The following is a 15,122-nucleotide window of genomic DNA, read 5'->3' on the forward strand; positions in this document are numbered from 1 at the left end:
TAAATAATGGATTTTTGTTTTTATTTCCATGCAGGGATTTTATATTAATTTTCTTTTTCCTTATATTTATATATGATATTTATTATCAATATAAAATGTCCTTATTATCATATTTCACATATATTAAGATTATTGAAATAATATATTGAAATATTAAAAAATAAAGTTGTAAGGAATGCGTATATTTTGCTCCGTATAGGTTTATCGGTAGTTTGAAATTCTCATTAAGATTCAAATACAAGCAAACATAATATGAATTTATTTAGAAACTAGCTATATATTGTACATGCATATGAAATGTAATCAATGCTGAAAATTGAAACAATTGAAAATAACAATACTTTATGAATTTTTTCTTTCAAATTTATTACTTCAATTTTAATAAATTTTTGTTAACAATTTCTTTATTTGTATATTTTATTGAATTTACACAGAATATTGTGGAATCTATAACAGGTCAGTTATCTCCTGTTAAAGATCCTGAAAAATTATTACAAGATATGGATGTGAATAGATTGAGAGCTGTCATATATCGTGACGTGGTAAGATATATTTTTGATATTTTATTTAAGCAATGTGTGTAAAATGTAAATAAAATAAATGTAAGTTTCTATATTATGCACATATTTTAAAAAAATGCTTTAGATAATTTTATTTTGCTAATTCAAATCACAATACATTACCATAAATAAAAATTTTTTTTAAAATGAAATGTCTAAAATAATTAAGTTAAAAAATATAAAAGATTAAAGTTAGATTTGCAAGTGTTTCGAATAATTTGTTAAAAAAAATTACGCGTTTTCTATGTGCAGTAACATGCTGTTAATTTTACAAACATTGACGATATAAATGAAGAAAAGGTTATCCACATGCTTTCTGTTCAAAAGATGTTAAATCTGGTATATGTATATTATAACAATTTTTGTTTAGAATATAATTTAGAATATACCTGACAAAATTAAATGTGATTTTATACTGTTAAAAATCTCTTTTAAAAATTTACTATTTCGAATTTCTATTAATGGAATATATTATAGAAAACAAAAACTTTAAAGTTTAACAAACCAAAGTTCTTATTTCAGTATCTTATAATTTTTCTTTAGTAATCCTTTAACGCGTATGTGCTATGGGATATAATTTTAATAAATATTTAAATGAAACACTTTCAGAATCAGAAAAATCAGAAAATTAATCACTTTGACTTCATTAACATTTTTCATTTCATTATTAAAATATTTTTGATTTTGCAATTAATTTTTGTATTTTGTAAAAAAAAAATTATTTTGTAACATATTTAACAAAGCACAAAAAAAGTAATTAGTTGTAAGAGCAATAAAAATAAAAATTTTTTTTTAATAATAAAAATAAAACACCCAAAATCCCCAATATAAAACTGGGAAAGCTTTATTAATTGATATCATCAAATGTATTTTAAAAGAAACGACTGTTTCAGGAGGAAACAAAACAAGCCCAATTCCTGTCATTAGCGATTGTATATTTCATCTCGGTATTAATGGTATCAAAGTATCGCGATATATTGGAGCCACCAGCTGAACCACAGCAAATATCAAGGCAATCACCGATAATGCAAAGAAATCCTGGTACAGGTAAGCATATTTATTTATCTTTTGTAATTTTTTCAATTCATATTTCTTTTATTATTTGATGCTATTTTATTATAATTATTTATGTATAAGCATAAAAGTAACGATAAAAAAAGAACGAAAACTTATTCTATTCTTGTTTTTTTCGTTTCTGTTTTTTGTTACTTCTCATGTTCCTTTAATTTAACTTTTTTAACTTTTAAATATACATAGATAAATTAATTTATTTTTTTTTTTACAAAACGGTTTATAAAAAAAAACATTCATATATACTTTGACGTTTTTTTTTTTTGTTTTGTTTTGAGGAAAAAAAAATCAAAAACAACTTTCCAATGTTGTCCTTATTATATTTAAAATTTTTTTAATGTTTTTCTATTGGAAATATGAAAAATAAGAGTAGATCCTTTCCTAAATTCAGTTTGCATTATGGTAAAAAAAATTTTAAACTCTTTTTCTATTATTTTTCAATGCAAAATGTTAATCAATTTTTTAAACTTCTTTATATCAACCCTTTACACCCCTTGTTTCCCTAAATGATAAAAAACAAATCCAATGATAGTATGTTTACCTTTTTTTATTACTTTTTTTATTGTTTTTAACAAGTTTATTGAAAAAATATTATAGAAAGGGAGAAAAACTATTAAATAATTATATATCGCGTATAAATTTTTGGAAATTAATACATTAGGGAAGTATTAAGTAAAAAATAGGTTGCTCACACTAGAATTGTAATAACTCGGTATTTGTATGTATTTACATTTGTTAATTTCATATTTATGAAATATATATGTATGTATAGTAAAGTACGAATTTTCTGTAAAAGGAAATACATATAATAACTGTGTGCGATCTTTTTTTTCAAATTTAAATTACAAGGAATTACGAGAAAATTTAGTTCTATGAAGAAAGAATGCTAAACGGTCAGCAATAAGAAAGAAGAATGTTTTCTATGATCTTTGACTTTTAATATACAATAAGCTAAAATTAGAAGATTGAAATAACAACAAATCTCAAAACATTACCAATTTCGATATATAAATTGCACTTACTGCACCAATTTAAGCACCTCATTAGTATAGTATTACAATTTTAAGCAAAATATAAAAAAGGGGGAATTATAATTTTTTTTAACTTAAAATTTTTAATTTTGCATTTAGTAAATAAATTTCATTTTGTAATTATTTGGGACCACTTTTTGAGAATCCTTTTTTTCTTTCACTATTGGGTATTTTTACAAATACATACATACATATTTTTCTATTTGGTTTCTAATAGCTTGAAATTAAATTTGAAAATATATTGAGTTAGGAGTTTTCAGGTTAAATAACAATATTCGATTGAGATACGAAGTTTGATATCGAGAAGTTTACTTTTTTTAAAAAGAGTATTTTTTTAAAGTTAGCAAAATTTAAGTTTATTAAACAGTTTTTGTTTGATTAGTCGGTGTTTGTATGTATTGAGAAATTGACATAATTTAGTTAAATTGCGTTTTACTGTTAATTAATACGATGAAGGCGATTTTTTTCTAATTCGATTCGAATTGCGACTGTTTTGAAAATTTCTTTGCCTCTCCATCATTATTTTGTGAAACAATAATATTTGAATGTATGAAACATGTACATACATATTACTTAATAATATTATACATATTGTTTAATATTACGTATACTTTGCTTAATGCACAACTTTTCAACTTAATTGTAATTTCTGTTTTATTATCTTTGGATTATTGGATATGCTTGTATTTATTATTATAAATTTTTAACTGTGATGCATGTTTCATCATATGAAGCACTTATTAATTACAATATTATTTATACAAAAATTGTAATGTTGCAGTACAAGTGATGTATGCATATGTTTTTATTATAACTGGAATGTAAATCATGTTTTATTTTTACACTTATGTAATTTATAAACTTAAAATTACTTAAGTCTGAAATTTGTATTGTAATTCTATTGAAATATTTAAATTATTTTAATTCTAAGTTTTAACTTCGATTTTAGCATAGGTTTATAACATTATACAATATTTATTGAGAAAATTTCAAAATAATTGTTCTAAGTCTATGTTTTTTATATTGAAAGATATTTGTCGAATATTGAACCAAGTTTCATAATCCCTCAAATTAATTTACTCAATATTTAAGTTGAATTTTTTTCAATGTGAGATTTTGCATAAAATTTCACGCTATTAATTTTGCCACAAAAATAAATTTACAACTTGCTAATGATATTTTGGGCATAAATATTTTTGCGGTTTTAATATAAAAGCGGCCAGTTTTGTGCTACGAAACGGTAGTTGTTGTGAGTTTTTTCTTTTTACAGTTCATTTGGAAAACGTTATTTGAAGTCTAATTTACTTTGAAAGTTTTCACTACTCTATGTTGATTATAACTGCGATTCATTCTGAATTATAAAAACAATTTTTTTTATATATTTGGCAGTTTTATTAGAATATTTAGCAAATAATGAATAGCAAAAATATTAACTGATAATTTTCATAACACGTACATTAGTACTTCAAGCTTTTTACATTTTTTAACAGTTTTTTTACTAATATTTTTTACTAACATTGTACTTTATAGTTTACATGGTGATCGCTTCTTTAGATTTTTTTTTAATTAGAAAAATATCGCTTTTATATAATAGAATAAAGTATTTTACTAAACAAGTATCGCTATTAAATTAAATGGGAATTGAGTTTCGTAATTGATAAAAAAAATTTTTTTTTGTTTGTTCAAAAATTATTTTTATATCAAAATAGAATTTAATAGTTTTCCTCCTGCACTATAAACATATATAAAACATTTATTTTATTTACAATAATTATTGTGAATTAAATTACTAACAGTAAATTAATAATAACAATATAAAATAATTATGACCAATTTTTTTGAAAATTATTGCTAACCAATTTTTGTAATTCTTTTCCCATTTTTTTAATTTTTTTTTATATTTTTTTTATTTTATTTTATTTTATAATTTTCTTATTATTATTTTAATTTTTTTATTTACACGCTGCTTTGTTCGGATGAAATTCTTTATGAAATATTTTTTATAAATACATATATAAAAAAATATTGTGAATTAATGAAAATATTTGGATTTGGTTACATTTTTTTAATTCTGTAAATTTTATTGTTTTATTAAATTAAAATTTTTTGTTTTTTGTACTAAAATTATAAAAATAATTGAAATTTATTAAATGGTTGGAATTGATTTATTGTTTTTTATCGATATTTAATTTTTATTTTTTGTTAAAAAACTTTTTTAATTTAATATTAATAATTTTTTGTTTCATTTTATTTTTATGGTTTTCTTAATTGTATGTAATACTTGAAAAATTATGTTTGTTTTTTTATTTTGAAATATTTGTGTTATGGGTGTTCTTTTTATTATTAAATTTTATATTAATATTATGTATACATATATTTTATACATTTTACATAAAATTTATTTAATAAAATCCATTTGTTCACCCGTAAAAAATTTTGCTATTAAATTTTGTATTTCCGTTTTTTTTTTAACATTTTTTGTCGGTTTTGATTTTTGTTTTTTTTTTTTTTTGTGTTTTTATTTTTCCAACACAATTATTATTAAAAAAAAAATTTTATTTTGTTCCGTTGTGTTCCTTCTGTCTTTTCTCTTTGTTTTTTGTTTTTTGTTATTCTACTTAATAAAAATGATGCGATTGTGGCAACACCATAAAAATCAAATTAATTTAAATGTCTACGAAAAAAAAAAACAAACAATGCCAAACAAATTTTGACATCCCAATTATAAAAAAAATGGCAACAAAAATATAGAACCACCTTCACGACCTTTATTCCCACAATGGTCTCATCATGTTTACCCTCAATTTCTGCCTGGTTCACAAAATCAATATACGCAATCAACAGCAACAACACCTATCGGAGGACCTTCAGCTGGAATAATTAATCAAAATTCTCAATCACATTTCCATCAGTCACAACAGCAAATTTCAAACCAAATAGCATGTAATCAAAATTCACAGCAACAGCAATTACAACAGCAACAATATAATAATTATCAACATTATCATAATCATTACAATAGCCATCAATCACCATATATTAGTGGAAATGGAAATGGTGGAAATTTATCATCGCCACATATGCAACAAATGAACAGTAGTGGAAATAATACTGGAGCAACAAATTCATCAAACAGTAGTATGATAGCATCACCACAACAACATCAACAACATAACATTCAACAACAGCATCAACTTATAAATAATAGCAATAATAATATAATTGGTGGAAATCATCATCATGCAATTATTAATGGTAATAACATGACGAATGGTAATAATGGTAAAAATGGTATAAATAATGGATCACAATTCAATCATCATTTACATAGTAATCATAATAATTATCAGAATGATATCAATACAAATTATTATTTGAGAGGTGGAAATAATATAAATGGTTATAGTGGTAATGGTGGTGGTGGTGGTGGGGGTGGTGTTATCGGTAATATCGATTTAAATAATAGTAGAATTGGTGGTAATATTAATATGAATGGTGGTGGAATAATTCTTAATGACTCAAATCATATAATTCATAATGGTACATCATCTCATATACGTAATAGGAATGGTGGTAGTAGTGGTAGTAGTAGTACAGGTACAATTGGCGGTAGTATTAATGGTGGTGGAGGAATTATAAATGGATGTGGTAATATCGGGGGCAGTATTAATGGAAATGGTTTATTAAAAAATAACAGCCTTAATAGTAGTTACCGTTATAGGAATAGCACATCAGGTAGTGTTTTTATTTTGTTTTGTTTTTGGTTTTATTTTAGAAAACAAAAGACAAAATGTAAAATATAAAAAAAAAATATTTTTCTTTTTTGAATTACACTTGTTTATGATTTTTTTTGTGTTACCTTGAATCCAGAAAAAAATGTATTAAAAAAATGTTGGTAGTTTTGTGAATTTCCATTAGTTTCTATTACGAGTCTATTAGTCTCGTATGCCCCATTTTTTCTACAATAATTACTGATGTTCTTTTGAATTCTAATCATAAATAAATATTACATAATATTTAAAAAATAAAATTAGTATAAACGAGATTATGATATTACTAATTAAATCGCTAATTAGGATATTAAAAGTTACTAATTGTTTGTTTTAAAATATGAATACGAGAAACTTCACTACTGTTATTTTTAAAATATGAAAAAGAAAAGAAACAAAAGTAAAATTAATAATTTTGAAATTTGTAATACAGATTGCATTAAAAAATATTCAAATAATATTTTTGTTTAGATTCTAAAATAAAATTGAAAAGTTATTTGGAATTTCTGTTCACGGTTCGTTCAAAAGTTTTTAATTAATCAACACATTTAAAATAAATTTTCATAATTTATTGCTCAAATTCCGATAAAATTTGAATTTTTTTGTTATTTTTTTATTGCAATTTAGATATTATAATTCTTTATACTCAGAATAATTCGAAAATTAAAATTAGAAGTGTAGTTCGGGGAGAGTTTTTATTTTTAGAAAGCAAAATTAATTTTACATTCAAATGCTAGATTATACTTATCTACTATTACTACTGCAATTTGGTTTAAGTGATACACAAAAGGTGTTTTTGAAAATTCAGTATTGAGCAGATACTTCTCAGTCAAAAGCAAATGGGCTGAGAAAATCTATTTCTTGTCATTTTTCGAAAAAATTAACATTGAATTAAATTAATACTATTAATTAATACTAACAATTCTTTATAATACTAACAATTCAAATATTGTCATCAATCGTTATTCATTTTGTTTAAAAAGAAGGTCATATTAGGCAACAAAAAAAATTACAACTGTTGATTTTCAAAAATATTGCTACGTCACCCCTTTATTTTCAACAGAACATCCATTGAGATTTTTCATCATACTAACACACTATTGCTAGGAGCCTACTTGCAGAAAATTTACAATTGAATTTTTAAATACGCGGAAAATTATGGCAACTTTCCAGTTATAACTTCCACGGTCCTGCAGATTCTCATATTTGAATGCACTTTTTTACAGGAACTTTAAAAAATGATAAAAACCATCGTTTCAAACTCTAAAAATGCACTTCCTTAGTCCAAAATATTATTCACCTACCAACATTTTCAATTAAAGCAATAATAGTAACCTTTTTTTTTATTGAACATTGTAAATATTTACAAAACCAATACATTTTTGTGTATAACTTTAACCTTGTTTTCTAATTTTATTTTTTTAAATGTGATATAAACGTCATTTAAAATCGTCTTATATTTTTTTTAAAAGCCAATTTGATAATTAATATTAACATTCAAATTCGTGTTTTTATAATATCGAAATTAAATTAAGGAGATATCAAACTCATCTCATATTTATTATGACTTCTTTTGTTGACGTGTTCTTTTTATTTCTTTTATATAATGTTGATTGTCATGTTTTTTACCTTTCGTGCACTGTTTTTACTTTTTTTTATTATCTTTTTTTATATTTTGAAAAGTCTTTGTTTTCATTTAATTTATTGTTAGATTTTTCAAAATTAATTCTTGAAATACTTTCTTTCATTTTGTTCAAAGGATTTATGTACTATTTTTATTTTTAAACATTTTATTATAAAAGAGTTCAATAAAGCTATTTACTGGGAGACGTAATCAAATAAAATAATATACAAACATATTATTTTATTGCAAAAAATGTTTGAAATTTAAAAATTTTCTGAAAAAAATAAAATAATAATGAATATTTGTGGAAAAAGATATGAATGAATGTTACTTATCTTATCATGAGTAAAAAGAAAAGAAAGTTTCCTTAAACTAGTAACGGTGTATTTACGTGCAAGTGCAGTGTACTGCTGGTGTTCGTACAGCAAAAGAACATCACTGCACAAAATTATTCTTGAATCTTAGTATCCGCGTGGGTGAAAATATTTTGTGTTTAACCAGAATAAAAAGAATCGAAATACAAAGTTCAATAGGAAATCGAAACACCATTTCGAATCGAATTTTCATGAGAAATGTTGTAATATATTTTGGAATGTGTTCTGAGGTAAAGTATGATATTTCCTCTAAAATATATAAGCCAGAATTTTCAAGGTACAAAAATTTGAGTGATCATACCTTAAAATAGTCTGTTTATTAATGCAATCTTAAACCTTGTGCTATCTTACTATATAATGCAATCTTGCAATATAATTTAGCATAAGTTTTGGAAAAATCTATAAGCAATTACTTTCAAAAAATATTGTAGTAGCATTAATATTGAACATTATTTATTGTTAATAAATAAATTAAATTTAGGTACTCATACATAACGAGGAAATTTAAAGTGTCAAAGAATTAGGGAATCAAACGGTTAAGAGAGATACTGTAATCGTTAACTTCAACGCCATTCTCCTATCTTGATGTTTTATATACTGTATAGCCATAGAAGAACCAAGTCGATCTTAAAGTTTCTCTATTTTTGAAGTTTAAAAAATTGCTTTGATTTCAATTTGATTTCTTATCAAAGATTGATATACGTATTAAAACTTATTGTCATCCATAATATGAGCTATTGAATAAAAAGATGTCTTGTAAACTGCATTATGCAGAGTGAAAAGGCAAGGTGAAACTGATGCATATATTTTTTTTGAAAATTAAGAAATTGCAAAATATTACAACTTCTAAAATTTAGTAAATGAATTTGAGCACACGTCTTATCGAGAATTTTAAGTTTAATGTTTTAATTATGTAAATAGGTTTAATAAGGTCTAAGTATAATGAAAATAATTTTCATATAACGATATAGTTTTAAATATAACTTTAGAAGAAATCTCAGAGTATTATCGGAATTGTGCTGATATAGTATGCATTAAGCTTAAACTTTATTAGTAATTAATTTAGTTCAGGTACTTAGCCGATTACTGTTACATTTTTGGTTTGATAGAGCTTATAATGCTCATGAAGAGGGTAATAATCCGAGAGGAGGACGATGTGAAATATTATTTGATTTTTGTATCAATTTATGAAAAATTAATTGGAAAATTAATAATTGTTTTCTAGAGGTAGAAAAATTATCTTAAAATAAATATTTTGTAAAGAACGAATTACAATATTATTGAACTCTTATATTTTGTAAACTATATACATAAAATGTTTGATAACTTTTCTAATTTTTTAAAGTGAAAAGACAAAATATTAAACGATTGTGTTAAGAAAAGTAAAAGAAAATTCAATAAAATCAAATTTTCATTTTGCGTGATTTATGTTGCTTTGCTTATTTTATATATTATGATTTTATTTAAATATTATTTGTGATATTTATAGTATTGTTTATTAAATTTTACTTTCTTATATTTTTAACATAATATTATTCAACAAATTTTCAAGCCCACCAGCACAAAAATGTATAGAATCTAAAAAAAATTTTTTTCTTAATTAAACTGAATACTCGTATTATAATATTGCAAAAGCCAACAAAATTATTTTATACATATATAATTTTTTTCTATATTCATTATTTTATTACTAAATACATACTTAATTTACTTTCATTTGTAAATATATACCAAGTAATTTTGATTTTCGTTTATTAACATTACATATACATAATGCTATATATAGATACATATAGAATAATATAATATTATTAAAATTCAACCCAATCTACCATTCTCTTGACAATATTTTATTGTCATTAAAAATTTTTAAAATGAAATCGAGAAAAAAATTACTTTTAAGCCATTATATTACGGTGCTTAGAACTTTAGCTTGAGAATTTAATAGCTGATAATGTAAAAATTTTTGAAACATATAAATGAGTAGTGAAATGCCCGAAATGAATTCTTATAAAAGTGGGTATAAAATATGGGATGGCGAAATATACGGGCAGAAAGGTGGAAAATCAAAAATATATTTTTATTTGGGCGTTTAAATACTCTGCACTTATTTTACCGAAATGCCAATATATTTAACCAATTGATTCCAATTCAGAAATGCGTGTATAAGTTCTTGCTTGCGTGTATAAATATTTTTAATTTAACAAAACTTATATAAACTTATTTCTTTTATATTATATATATAAGAAATATCATATTGAAGAAGTTCTGGCTAAACATTTATAATATTTAAAAACAAGCGCAGAGTTTCAAAAACACTTGCCTTGAAGTTGGCATTTGGCCGATTCTGAATGATTTTTTAAATATCAAGAAATTTCGTCAATCAGTTTGTTAGATATGATAAAAAATGTAAAGTCGGTCCCTAGTTCGGTTTCTAAGCCCTTATATTCCTAAAAACTTTATAAGTGCATTCTTTTACACCCTGGAGTTAAATATTAAATTCAAGAAAATTGGTTGATTATTTCTCTTTATATGCGAAAAAATTTAAATTAAAAGTTAAGTTGTTCACACCCAGAAAAGGTGCAGTTGCTGGCACATGATTTTTTCAAAAGTTAAGTGACTCTTCATACTATCAATCGAAGTTTTTACATAAAATTTCAACTTGACCAGTTGAATACTTTCTTAAAAATTATCAAAAATGTAAAACGTCCGTAAAAAGGTCGTAAAGACATATTCAAAGCACATATGGGTTTGAATTTTCATCTCATTCGTTTTTGCCGATTTACACTTCGCTACTATGGAGAAGTGCCTTTGCACCCAAAAATGGACATCCCTTATTGTATGCAATGAGATCCGTAAAAAACTACTGAAATACGACAATATAATGGAAAATATCAATTTGTAATTGTACAAAAGACGGCATTCCTACGTCTAATTTCAAATAGGGTAGATTTAATTTCATCTACTTTACATCTTAGTTCGATTATAAATCCATTTCTTAAGCATGAAATGTAAAAGATGTATTTAAAGGACATGCTATGGGTTATATACTAACTACATAAATTTTTTGTTTAATCTACAAAACTGCAACTTAACCTTAATTAGTTGGAAATTATGATATCAGTGAATACGTATTTCTTTTCCATCCTGAGCAACTAAAGTTAAAGTAATAAATGTACACTTTACATAGGATGAGTTCTCGTATCTATGGATAGCTCTACCTGTGGACATATAGGGTATTTTTAAATGCTGTATAGTTCCAAAAGATGTTTTTTATTTCCGAAAACAGTATTCTACTCGTATTCGATATATATTTGGGTGCATTATATACTTCATTAATTATAACTAGAGTCCTTTTACATATTAATTACAAGTATTTTTTCTCAACAAAATTTAAACGATGGTCTTGTGCCTAAACGTATAATTTACGTTTTAATTTATTAAAAATAAAAAATTGAAGGTTAGGTTAGTAAATTTTGAGCTTTTATCAGCATGCAAAGAAAGTTTTCTTTATACATTTGAGAAAATTAAATGTAAGTAAAATAAAATGTTAAATCCAATACAAGTCACGGCTTTCACGTTTTTCTTAATTACTCACATACTTTCTACGTTCATTCGATAATTTAAGAAAAAAAAAGCAAAAATCCAATTAAATAAAGTTAGGGTCAAATCAATGGTATGTATTGTAGCACTTTTCCCTTCAACAAGTGAAAATACTGCTTTTAAAAAAAAACAATCTATGTATACCTTCTAGATATATGTATACCTACTATGTGTACCTATTAGAGGGGTGGAAATGGGAAAAAATTTCTTCTAACGAAGTGAAGTATTCATTACTGCCTAATGTCTCCTAAAAATTCAAACTGAATTTTTGAATGTCTGAAATTAGGGGCTTTTAGACACTAATAAATGCTTCATTTCGTTAGAAGAAAATTTTTTTCCATCTCCACCCCCTCTCAAGTTATCATTTCTTGACACCTTATATTTCCGAAACCGGAAGCTTTTTCAAATTTCTATAAACGCAAAAAGCCAACGGTAAATTCCATAACGTTAAAAAATATAATTATTTTTCTTAACTCACACAATTAACCCTTAAAATAGAGCATTATGTTAACCCCTCTTTATATTAATTTTTGCTTTATTTTAAAGACTGCAGAAATCGTTCATCCTATATATATGTAATCCTAGAAATAGTTTCGTATATGAATGAAAATAATTTTAATAGTGTGGAGGTATACATAGAATATTTTTCAAAGCAGAATTTTCATTTCTTGAAGCGAAAAGTGCTACAATACAAACCATTGGTTTGACCCAACTTTTATTTAAAATCCTTTTGTAGTATGCCGCGATAGATTAAAGACTGCATAAATCGTTCATCCTAAATATATGTAATCCTAGAAATAGTTTCGTATATGAATGAAAATAATTTTGTGGAGGTATACATAGAATATTTTTCAAAGCAGAATTTTCATTTCTTGAAGCGAAAAGTGCTACAATACAAACCATTGGCTTGACCCAACTTTTATTTAAAATCCTTTTGTAGTATGCCGCGATAGAAGAAATTAATCACTATATTTCTGCGTTTGCAAAAGTTGAATTCACTGCAATAAATAGTTAAAGAATACCGTTTTTAGAGTTTCAAAGGGGTATAACTTTTAAAGGGGGAGACAGGTAAAAATTTTCTACGGAAATAAATTTCTAGTAAAGATCTAAGTTTTTTAAACATGTCCACGGACGGATGGGCAGAGTGAAACTAATAAACACTTTTTGTCAGAACGTTTTTGGAAAAGGTCTAAAAATGAGTAATCTTATTGGAAAAAAATAAAATGAAAAGTGAAATGAAAAGGCGAAATACACGATTAGACTGTTAGTTTTATATTAGTAAATTTCAATTTTGGTTGAAAATTAAAAAAAAAATAATCTTCTAATATTTATATTTCTGTTTTTCGAGAAATTTTAGGAATAACGTGCTTCGTACTACACTTTTATTCTTCTTTTTATACAGTAATCTTAATTCTCATAATTTAATATCAATTTAGTTCACGCTTTTTTCAAAATATGATGTTAATTCAAAAATTTCTAAAAGAAATAAAATATTCTAATAGTAAAAATTTTCCAAAAAGTAAAGAATAGGCGAAATAAATATACTTTGTAACTTCCATTAGGCAAATTTCTCGTACACGAAAGTTAAATTTGTAATGCTCTTTAACACGAATTTTGTATGATAAAGACTATATTCTGTAATGTTAAGGACATTATCTTAGAGAAGTTTCACCTTTGCTATTCAAATGATAAAATATTATAGTTACCTTATAGTTATAGGGTTAATCTTTTATTATATAAATTCATATTGCTGTATTGTGTATAGCAGTAATTCATTTGAATTAAATAATTTTAAAATATTCTTTAACAAATAAAGAAAATTCGAAAACTTAATCATAAACTTTTTCTTCACTTTTTTTTTTGCATTTGGAACCGCTTCAATCAAAAGTTTCTGAGTTTTCTCAAAAATTTGTTATAAATTATTATAAAAATTATAATAAATAAAAAGTAGGATCTTTTCAGAATATATGTAGATATATATAATTATGTGTAGATGTACAAAAAACCAAAATTATAATATGTATAGTACAAAGCTTTACAATAGCTAAAATGTTTGATTTTTTAAAACTTTTATACTAGTTTGTTGTGTTGTCTGCAATATTTTAGATGTTTAAAATATTTCAAATGTCAATTATTAATGCACTTTAATTAATAACAGCAATTAATTGTAATTTTCATGTCTTCATCGAACTCTAACCTCAAAATAACCGTTTATTATAACATTAAAACTTTGTGAGAAATATTTCAGCGATTTTACAAAATTATACAATATTTTTGTTCGAAATTGATTTATTAACTAGCACGAGTAATTCTTTGCAAATGTATGGTATAGCACAATATCTTACATAAGAACACGCGTCGATATCTTTTTTATTTTCCTTTCTCCGGAACTTGATAAAAATAAAATTCCTTTCTCTAAAATTTTATTTCTACTTCTATTAAATTTTTAAAATAAGAATCCGAAATCGAAAATACTTCAAAAAAGAAGATTAAGCCGCAATAATGTGAAAGTACAAAACACACACATATACTTATATAAATATAAATATTATAAAAATGTACATGTATAATGCTTATATACTTATATTACACCATATTTATACTATAATAATAGTATAAAAATGTTTTTTTTATTCTATATAACATTTAAATTTATTATTATTACTTACATATACATTTAATAATATTTTCTAATTTTTAATAATAAAACGTAAATCAGTAATTAATAGCAAACCAAAAATGAAAAAAAAAAGTAAAATAAATAAAATTATTGAAAATTTTTGCAGGATCACGTACAATACAAGATGGTGACTATGAAATTATTGTTGTTGATGAAAATAATCCATCTGTTTTAGCTGATAATGATTCACATTCAAGTGGCCCACCATCAATAAAGGTAATTTAACAAAACATTTATAATATTATCTGCATACAAAAATATTATAATATTTATCCTTGTATACGAATATATATGCATTATATTTTTTTTTTTGAATTTGAAAAATTAAAAATACGCATATTTCATGGTATTCCTATTCAAATTTTTTTTTAAATTATTTATGGTAAACGCATAATATTGATTTTTAGAA

The 15,122-nt window shown here is 23.8% G+C and overlaps 1 protein-coding gene across 5 annotated transcripts in view; it reads left to right on the forward strand.

Annotated features, from left to right (window-relative positions):
* Nucleotides 1-15,122, forward strand: part of LOC129619029 (neurobeachin) — a 198,998-nt gene that overhangs the window by 155,089 nt on the left and 28,787 nt on the right. For 2 of the 5 annotated variants that reach the window (XM_055534093.1, XM_055534096.1), the window contains 4 exons: nucleotides 435-542; nucleotides 1,439-1,607; nucleotides 5,414-5,917; nucleotides 14,820-14,929. In XM_055534093.1, the coding sequence (XP_055390068.1) occupies nucleotides 435-542; nucleotides 1,439-1,607; nucleotides 5,414-5,917; nucleotides 14,820-14,929 (891 nt within the window). The remainder of the gene's footprint in view (nucleotides 1-434; nucleotides 543-1,438; nucleotides 1,608-5,413; nucleotides 5,918-14,819; nucleotides 14,930-15,122) is intronic. The other 3 variants (XM_055534092.1, XM_055534094.1, XM_055534095.1) reach the window with 3 other exon arrangements.

Source organism: Condylostylus longicornis, unplaced genomic scaffold (genome assembly GCF_029603195.1).
Source record: "Condylostylus longicornis isolate FDR11 unplaced genomic scaffold, ASM2960319v2 ptg000010l, whole genome shotgun sequence".
Taxonomy (NCBI): Eukaryota; Metazoa; Arthropoda; class Insecta; order Diptera; family Dolichopodidae; genus Condylostylus; species Condylostylus longicornis.